The 10,892-nt window shown below is 42.0% G+C and overlaps 1 protein-coding gene across 2 annotated transcripts in view; it reads right to left on the minus strand.

Moving 5' to 3' along the window:
* LOC307245655 (prostaglandin F2 receptor negative regulator-like) overlaps positions 1-10,892 on the minus strand; it is a 72,230-nt gene that overhangs the window by 58,149 nt on the left and 3,189 nt on the right. Inside the window, exons 2-3 of one of the 2 annotated variants that reach the window (XM_080021301.1) lie at positions 7,153-7,265; positions 5,684-5,939 (exon numbers count right to left, since the gene is read on the minus strand). The exons of the other annotated variant lie outside the window; for it this stretch is intronic. Coding sequence (XP_079877427.1) covers positions 5,684-5,939; positions 7,153-7,265 — 369 coding nt within the window. The remainder of the gene's footprint in view (positions 1-5,683; positions 5,940-7,152; positions 7,266-10,892) is intronic. 2 annotated transcript variants of the gene reach the window in all.

Genomic DNA, 10,892 nt, shown 5'->3' on the forward strand with positions numbered 1-10,892 from the left:
CTGCTGAGATTCTTATTGTCTGTGTGGTGAGCATATATACCGTATGAGGGTGTAAGAGAGAGACAGAGACACAGGCCAAGTGTGACCAGAGGAGTTAGTGTTATCACAGCTCTTCAGCCCTCTGAACATTCAAATTCTGTTTAAGTATCGGGTAAAACACAAACTACAATGCAATTTTGTTCGGTTACTGTAATAAAGGTTTTCACCATTATTTTTACTCACATTTTCATTATTAAGCTGCACATAACTGCTGACGTATAATAGTATATAAATTACTCAAAATATAAAAAGGTGTCTAAAAATGGCAACCATTGAGGCATGGATTCCACAAGTCAAGTCAAGTCGCATCACACTTTATTTATAGAGCCCATTTCAAAGCAACACAATGCGCTTTACAAAGAAATACAAAAAAGAAAGAGAGAACATAGTTGTCAGCTGGTCATTACAAAAGAATGCCCCTGAAACAACAGCAACAACAAAAACAACAATAAAAGCGACTCCAACCACAGTGGCAGCAACAGCAACAGAAAACAACAACAGCCACAGAAACAACAACAAACGGCAGCAGCAGCAACATCGACACCAGCAGCAACAGCAGCAAAACAACATTAATAACAACAGCAGCAATGCACGCGCAAAGACGTCACCTGAACCGGAAGTGGTAGCTCTCACCGGAACCGGAAAGGTCGCTCAGGTTAGAGATGGTATAAGGTTAAGTCAAGGTATAAGGTTACGTTAAGTTGAGGTATAAGGTAAGCAAAGGTTAAGTTTAGGTATAAGGTTGGCGGCACCAACAACAGCACCAGCAGCAACGACAAGACGACCTCTGAAGGTGTTCTGTGGTATCTGGCACCAAGATGTTAGCGGCAGATCCTATAGGTCCTGTTATAACCCTTTCCCACTGCGACAAAAACCCAGTAAGAAACCCTCATGTCATCAATGGGAGAGGAAAAACAATAGACCCAGGTTTTAATTGGCTCCACCTCCGATCGGCTCCGATGTGAACAGGACCACCGGGTCGACAGGCTAATTTTGCCCTCTTAACCGGCGTGATGTGATGCATGTTGAAGTTCCCGACGCTGGCTCATAAATAGACAGGAATATCCGTGCATCATTCCATAATTTCATATCCCATTTAGAATCCAAAATCAAAATCAGTCCCACATGGGGGACCCTGAAAGGTTGAGTGTGGGGATGGCACCGTGGGGAGCACAGCAGAGAACCCCAACACTCGCTGCGCGGCTACGAATTACTCCAGCATCGCCGCAAGCTGGTCACCACTCCCTGCCGCTGAAGGACTGGTGAGCAAGTGAGCACCAGCGGCATGGATGCTCCATGTTTCTGGTGCTCCATGCTGCTTCTATCGTAGTGTTGAACCATCAAATTATTTTGAACGGCTCAAAATACTTATTTTTCAAGTTTTACAGTTTTATGTCATATTTTTCTCTACGGTTTTATTCCCAATTCCACAGGCACAAGACATGCCCCTTTTGCGACGTGTTCATGATGTCGAACATGACCAGGGTAGACCCGCTAAATTTGGTGTGAAAGACAGTATAAGTTGCCAGGTGGGGGCCAAAATGGATCAGGCTTGTTGTTTCAGCACATCCAACAGATACTCGGTCGGATTGAGATCTGGGGAAATTGGAGGCTAAGTCAACAGCTTGAACTCTTTGTCATGTTCCTCAAACCATTCCTGAACATTTTTAGCAGTGTGGCACGGCACATTATCCTGTTGAAAGAGGCCACTGCCATCAGGGAATACCGTTGCCACGAAGAGGTGTACTTGGTCTGCAACACAGTTTAGGTTGGAGGTACTTGTCAAAGGAACATCCACATGAATGCCAGGACCCAAGGTTACCCAACAGAACATTGACCAGAGCATCACACTGCATGCCTGGAACATCCCACAAGACCTGCCATTTTGGAGATGCTATGAGCAAGTCATCAGCCATCACAATTTGGCCCTTGTTAAAGTCACTCAGATCCTCACGCTTGCCCATTTTTCCTGCTTCCAACACATCAACTTCAAGAACTGACTGTCCACACACACACGCACACACGCGCTATGGATTCTACGGACGATAATTGAACGTAGAATATAGGCTCCGAAAACTCGGCCCCATCACTCACGAAATATACAGAGACACCAATTGTGTGTGTGAGCGTGTAGCCGTTTGTGAGTTTGGATACGTACGCAGTCTCGTAGCGTAAATCACACAAATACATCTGATGGCAACACATAGACCTCATTAAGACACACACACACACACGTACAGAATTTACATTACCGTCTGAAATTTTTACACACACACACACACACACACACACACACACACACACACACACACACACACACACACACACACACACACACACACACACACACACACACACACACACCTTGTTAGTGCTGATCTAAATTTAACAAGGTATCAGGGGAGCGATGCTGAGAAAGAGTGCGTGTGTGTGTGTGAACATGATGGTGCATTATGAAGCTAACGAGCTTGGGGTTGTCCCGTTTCCACAGCCTCCAGTGTCCAGGATCAATTTGTTTCAGCAGGACGACACTGGAGACACTTCAAATAAGGAAAGCAAATGTCCTGACCTTTAACGGCCGCGGATCACCCGTGGCCCCAAAGACCTAAAAACTAAACGACTGACCCAAAGACCCCAAATAACTTGAGGGAGAGGGGAGTCTCACTCCCGCCCCCGCCGAATATTTGCATTGAACAGTCAAATCCGATTTGACAGACAGAATTCTGAGTCGGGTCCAGCCTTACTGGTCTGTACGATTGGCTGCAGTTATCCTGTTTCAGATACTTGTCGAAAATAAGCAGTGACAAAAAAAACAAATCTAAGCAAAAAAAACAATGCGCAATAACAGTGATCCAGCCCTGCGGGCCTAATAATGATGAGTAAAAATAATAATAATTAAAAAAAATTCAACCATTAAATTTATTTTAGTTTAATAGTTTTTATTTTTTTTGCCCAGAAATAGTGATTCACAAATAAAAAATAATCAAAGTCAAAGTGACCAAAACCTCAGGTTGTGACAATCACTCATGTAGAAAAATAAAAGGGTTGGGTGAATGCATTTTCAAGGCACCGTATTCTTTGATCCAAAACATACGTTTTTAGTTATTTGGGGTTTTTTTTGGGCATTTTTGGAGGGACGGGTGGCATGCGAGTATCGTTTTTTTCCGCCTTTTACGGCTGACTTTAATTAGCTTCTCTAGTTAATTAGCTCATTATCTTCTCCATCTGGCTGATTGCACCTTTTACCTTTTAGGGCAAACCTTTTCCAACTTGTGATTTTCTTCACGGCACAGACAGAAGACATATCATGCCTTTGTCTTATAGTACAAAAAAAACACACACACACAAAAAAACTGCTTGTTATTTACGAGTTATGTTATTTAGGGTTCCAGTGGCGCCAGCTAGCTCATTAGCTTGCAGTTAGCAGTACCCATGGGTTTTGATAAGACACCTCACACTAACTACGTCTCGTTTCTTTCTTTATGTTATTTTGAGTAAGGTGAAGTATTCATAACATGCAGGAACTAGATGTGTTCCCCTTATTAGTGGATGCTGCCAGACAAGAGCTACACCTGCAAAAAAAATAATTATATATATATATATATATATATATATATATATATATATATATATATATATATATATATATATATATATATATATATATATATATATATATATATACACATTCACAGTACAAAGGAAGTAGTCACAGTCCTTTCGCCATTAAAAAAGGCCATGAACGTATCACTAGCACTAATATATACACTATATATATTAATATGTCTATATATTGTATTCTCGCTCTGGATCCAACTCCTTCTCTCGACAAAAGCCAAAAGCTCCCACCTGACATCTGCTCCCGCCCACGTCTGGGAGAACGTTCAAGATTCAAGAGGTTATTTTGTCACATACATACGGTCATACATATATGCAGTGACATGTCATGACACCCGGTGATTATGCACAATAAGCTCTCAAATACGGTGTGTGAAAGCAGTTGCATTAGCCTATAATAGCGTGAATCCTGTGGTATGGAACGGTGCGGTTGTATACATGTTTGTACTGAAAACTCCCCGACGGCTCCTTGCGCGCGCACACACACACACACACACACACACACACACACACACACACACACACACACACACACACACACACACACACACACACACACACACACACACACACACACACACACACACACACACACACACACACACACACACACACACACACACTCTCTCTCTCTCTCTCTAAAATAAACAACAAAAGAGCACATTCAAACTATGACTCCATCAAGACAACAGGTCTAGCAATACAGGTCCGCTATATAATTAACAATACACACCAAATCATTTCATGGTTCATGGATTTTGACTATTAGAATAATTAATGGCAGAATGGTAATTTAGATCATATTACACTCACAGCGGGAACATTAAGTGCATCAAGGGAACATTTGAGCTGAATCTCTCCTGGGAAATGGAATGGCCTGATGGAGCATGCATGGAATATTTGGAATTTTCGTTATGTGACAATATCTAGAACTTAGAATTGACCTCCAAGACTCTGCAGAATTCACTATCCTCAACCCAATCCCCCCCCCCCCCCCCCATCACTACTCCACAAAGTTAGGATTTAGAGAATTGTGAAGTCAGAGGGATGTAGTCATAAGTTACTTATCTTAGTCATCCGAGTTGACTTAACTGGCCCTTGTCATTTTCACACACCCTGTGTTCCAAAGGCCAAAATGGCTCAATACCAACAGACTTGAGTTAAAGTAAAATCCTTTCTGGAAGTAAAAATCGAAATCTGTGTCACAAAATGTCACAAACACATAGAACCGTGGCTTATAATTATTTTTATGGCCGACTAATGGTTAGTGATAAAAGACTCGCAAACGATGAGCTCGTAGCGAATAAATCGTTGAAATGACTCAGGAGTCGCTCCGGCAAAAGATCGAATCATCGACGAAACCGAAAATAATTACTGAGGGCTGATTTAAAGTAAAAAAGTAAAAATAAAAACAGTCTAGGCATTTGTCATAATTCATATTATATGTGACACCTTTACTCTTTGTATTCCACCAAAAGAAATTATTCCTGTGAAAATTCCATTCACAACTCGCCAGAGTAGAGCCAAACTGGAAGTCCGCCCTCGCTCACCGTACGTTCGACCAACTGGATCAACGAACAAAGATTCTGAAAATCTAATGACTCTTGACTTTACACTCTGTGACTCCAAAGAACCGAATCTCAAAAGAGTAGACCCTTTCATCACTACTTATTGTTCTCACTTTCAGTGTGAAACTTGTTGTGGTGAACACAGAGCTGCTGTTCTGCTGGAACTGATGAATTTGATTAATTACTACAGCCTTTGCGATTTTGATCTTGCAACACCAGAGCTAGTTACCATTATCTATGTACTTCGTGAGTGGAATTTGAAACATTTTCGAGGCACACCTGGAGGGCACTGACCAAAAATAATACACCACCCAAGTTGACCCCTGAATCACAGGATAGAGTACAAAGTCTGAAAACAATCTCCAGAAATCAATGAAAGACACTTCCCCTCCGACTCCAGGGGCGCTTGAGTCCCAGGAACGTAAGCTTAACGAAGAAGACGCCGCAAACTACTTTACCGGTGAGCAGGATGTGGGCCTCGTAGTTCCCAGTGACGATGGAGTCGGTGCTGGGCGTCTTGCAGGAGTAGTTCCCGCCGTCGGAGGGCCGTGCCTCGGCCACGCGGAGCTCCACCGCGTTGTCCTCCAGGCGGGCGACCGAGATGTCGCCTGCCGCCACGCGCCCGCTCAGCGAGACGTGCGAGAAGCGGCTGTCGAAGGTGGAGATGACGTTGATGGGCGCCTGGCCCTCCCGCTGCATGGCCCACTCAAAGTCCTGGAGGAGGAGGAGGAGGAGAGAGATAGAGAGATTCATATTTTACACTTGATACTACAATTAGGGGACAAAGCCGAGGTAAAAAAAAAAAATCCCTTAGGTTGCCAGATGAGCCGGTGACATCTATTATTTGTTTGTTTATTGCACATTTTACGGTTAATTCTATACAGGATTCATTCTGGTATTACAAAATGAAATTCAAGGACTTTCGAGTACTTTTTCGTTAAGCACCGTTTCTTCAGTTTCAAGGACTTCATGCAAAACAAATTAAATTATTATAGACACACACACACACACACACACACACACACACACACACACACACACACACACACACACACACACACACACACACACACACACACACACACACACACACACACACACACACACACACACACACACACACACACCACAGGTTTTCAATCATGATTATTGCAAGGGTCTTTCAAGTACTTCAGCACAAAATGGGCTATTTTCAAGGTATTAGTACTAACATTTCTGAGGAAGAAATTCAGAAACTTCAAGGAGCTGGTAAGAACTCTTTATATGTTCACATTTTTCTAGCTTATAGTTAATGTTGAAGTTTGTTGCATATTGCCATTTTATTTTTTATTGCTTTATTATTATTGGCAATTGTTTTAATGTGAGCTGCTCTTACACTGCAATTTGCCTCCAAGGGGGAATAAAGTATCTATCTATCCATCTATCTAACAGCTGCATTATTTTCAACAAAATTATTTTCTGCAAACTAATAAACCCTGAATGAGCCAACAAATGTAAAGTAATATCAGTTGACTGGCAAGCTGTCATTAGCAGAAGCAAAAACTGTCAAAACAAGCGCCAAAAATGAACATCTGTGTTCAATTATTGCTATCCTTTTGCACTTTGCTCAGGAGCTTTAATAAGACCAAAATAAATCAGATTGTAAAAGAAAGATTGTCTTAGACAATTAGAGGACAAACCCCAATTAAAATCGCAGGTATCATCAAAAACCAAACTGCTCCAAGGAACGGTTCTCAGGGACGGATTGCCAGATAAAGCCAAAGCCACCAATATCTGGTAACCCAGGGTTTTTTTTCCCTCCCCACCCCAGATGAAACCAGTCAACGTGGAGAGTGTGTGGAGGACATTGAAGTGGAATAAAAAAAAAAATTGGAGTAGCTGCCCAGACAGACTCACTGCCATCCAGACCCACTCAGAGCCCACCTACCTGCTCTCGAGGGCCCTGGTAATCCACGACGTCGCATCGGATGGAGACGGGTTGACCCTGGACCCGGATCAGAGGCCCCGGAGAGACCGACACCACCCGGGCCGAACACACGCCTGAAGAGAGACAGACAGGCCATGAGCGAAATGATAAAGTTAGGAAAATATGTGCAATAAGATTTGAATAAATAATACAATAACCAAAAAATTTGCTGAAAAATGGGCAATATATAATAACGCTAAAATGTAACTAGAAGATAGAACATTTTGAAAATATACACTTAACCAAAAAAACAAACCATAAACGAGTAAAATGAACCTGACAAACACTATACCAGAAATAAACCTAAAAATAAACAAAGAACAATAAAGAAAACGATGATATACAATAAACTTACAGTTGCCGCCCCACGGCAGCAGACGACCAAAATGTTGTGGTAATCGATCCAATGAGTAATTTCGTCAAGCGCCGCATTTCACCATCTTTGTTCATACTTGCTCCTATGCACTCGCAAGCAACGTAAAGCACTGTGTCGTAAAATATTGCCATAAGCAGTATGGAAAATTACTCATTGGATGGATTATTACAACATTTGGCCGTCTGCTACCGTGCAGCGGTAACATTAGGTTTATTACATAAGGTAAATCTTTCATTATGCAACATAAATTTATACTTCCTAAGAACTTCCTGTGGTGCGAAGACGCCTTCTGTGACCGCTTATAGCTTTCGCGGTTTTGTGAAACGCAGCACGAGTTACAGTTTTTTCCGAGGTTCCTTTAAACGCAGCATTAGCTCAAGTTTTCCGTGACGTATCGCAGGTGGCTGGATGCGAATGAGTTCGGAGAAACTAAGCTTGAACATTCACTGCGTAACTTCCGTTGATGTCACAAAGCGGCCCGCTCCTGAAACGAATCAAAACGCCTCAACGTTCTTCTACTTCTGGTAAAACTATGACAGTTTTTCACAAGTTTCTGCTGCAAATGTACATAGATGTTGATCGAACTTGAAAGACACGACGTCTGAAATGTCCCGGTTCTAACAGGACCTCGACCATGTCGTTGCCTACTGCGATTGTCATGTTTCCGCATACTTTTAGCTCAAAAAACGCAGAGAAGGTTAAAAACGAAAAATCCCAGCAAAAACAATAGAGATAATAATAATAAATACATTTGGGAAACTAAAAAATGTCGAAAGTAGTGATAAAAAAAAAAAAAACTACGTCAATTCTTCCACTCTGCTATTTGTGAGCTACATTCCACATTAATTGACTTTAGATCTCTGTTTAATATACATTTATTAAACTGGCGTCTATAGTCACACATTCATGAACTCATCGATTTGTTTATTCATATTATTCGCAAGATATTTTTAGATTTGGCTGAACCGGAGCTCTGTATTTTGCCAGTGGTGGTTTGCCAAGTAACTGCAGGGGGAAGGCATCATCAGCGGCCAACACAAGAGCAAGCAGGCTGACACTCACGACAAGCCCAAAAGAAGAGCAGGTTTTACCAGGGAGAATGCCAATGGTGGGGCTGGAAACGGCTCTGGACAAACAATTTTTTGGCGTCCAGTTAGCAGTTGGGCTCACTTTACATTTGCGGGCTTGGGTAAAGCATAGGTTCACTATTTTTCCCCAACCCAGGCCTTGTTAAAATGTTAGCTCCCATTACGGCCTTTATATGAAGGTTTAATCGACAACCATTGTGCCAATTCTCCCTAGTAATTCCATAATACATTTCATATTGACGCGTGCAGTTCAATTTCATACACAACACAACAGTGCCGTCCTTGGCATTATTCCTATAGAATGTGAATTGTTCACACTTGCAGTCTGGTGAAATAAATCATTTTGACATCAAAAAACTGATTCACTCTAGGGCTGAACAATTTGGGAAAATAATGTAATTGTGATTTTTCAGACCAATATTGCGATTGCGTTTTTTTGTTTTTTTTAATTCCTTATTTTCTGTGTCATTCACTAAACACGAGCAAAAAATCATTCTATAGTATGACCAACACAATACTGGATACAACAACATAAACTGCTCTTTCTTGTAGGCCAGGCCTACTACATGTCATGATGCAATGAGATGAATGGATGCATGAATTGACATGAACAATATATCTTTATTTAGCAATTGAATTTTGAAAAGAAAAAGCTTCAATCAGAGCAGAATATGGACTCATTGATTTAACTTCAAGCCTTGTAATTGTTCAAATCTGAAAATGAACATTCAAAAAAAATTATGCAGTGTTTCAGCAGAAATTGATTATTTTTCATAAAAACGTTGCGCGCATACGTTCACATACACAGAGTGCCGCTCCGTGTGCTCGGTGACAGCTTTATGCTCATTAAAGTTAAAAAAATAAAATAATAATAATACAAAAATACAAACAGACGCATTATTCTGGAAGAGCCTCCGTCGGGGCTCTACAGGTGTTCTGGGCTCTGGCAGCAGCACACCATCGCCCCGGCCCCCAGCACCGTGTATCACCTGGGGCAGCGCGGAGGGTTTCCATTACGCACGGTTTCATTCCATACGCGCCTATGTCGTTCCATTAGGAGACATAAAATAAAAACACACTGTTCTGCTACGCGCAAAGTGAATCAAGCGACAAGTTGGAAAACCGAACGACTCATCAAGTAAGAAAAGGCCACATAATATGTGAAGGTTTGGCTTATAAAACTGACAGCCACTCGTCTGGGCCTGTTCAGACCTGCAGAGGACTGAATACACGCACGCACGCACGCACGCGCACACGCACACGCACACGCACACACACACACACACACACACACACACACACACACACACACACACCTGTTTTAAATCAAAGGCCAAAGGGGAGCTTTTGTTAACGTTGTTGTCATTTCCGTAAATTTCACTAAAAGCAGATTTAAATATGGAGATGCACCCATTGCGTCTGGAGGCGTGGCCGAGTGGAATGCAGGCATCCACCGCTAAACATTCCACACACACACACACACGCACACACACACACAAAATTTACCACTCTGCCGCAGACTCTCACTGTGCTTAAATGTAGTACAATGGGGTAAACGTATGAGCCATAAAATAATGTTTTATCTGCTTTTGGATAACAGGAAACTCAGATCCAAAGCGCAATGTTGGCAGGTTAGCAGTAGGAAGCAGCACAACTTCCTGTTTCTAGTCTCTTTAGCGCGCATATATCCAAAAGAGCTCATAATGAACAGTCAATAAAACTCTGAAAAATCAGAAACTTATAGATGTCGTAAATATCATAGTTCTAAATAAAACAAGTTATAAATGATGGGTTCAAAAACGGCAAACATAGCCTTAAAATAAATTCGGGCTAAGAAAACAGTGCAGTTGTCGCCGTTTATACATAATAATGCTGAAGCGCTGTAATCGCTCTGCCCCTTGACAGCACACACACACAGACACAGACACAGACACACACACACACACACACACACACAGACACAGACACAGACACACGCCCAACACACACACAGCTAACGGGGCCATGTCATAGCTGGTGATCTCACAATCGTTAATAAGCTATGCCAATGGAGCTAATTGTTGTAAATCTGAGCAGCTAGCAGACTGCACTGACCCGACTGTCTCACAGTTGCAAGTCAATTTGAGAGTACAGTTTGAACTTTGTGACTTTGGCTGCGATATGACAGTTGGAACGTTCATGCATCACCCCCTTTGCGCATTCACATGTATTTTCAGCTTCAATATATCTATACTAGG

This window comes from Zeus faber (assembly GCF_960531495.2).
Source record: "Zeus faber genome assembly, chromosome: 2".
Classification (NCBI taxonomy): domain Eukaryota; kingdom Metazoa; phylum Chordata; class Actinopteri; order Zeiformes; family Zeidae; genus Zeus; species Zeus faber.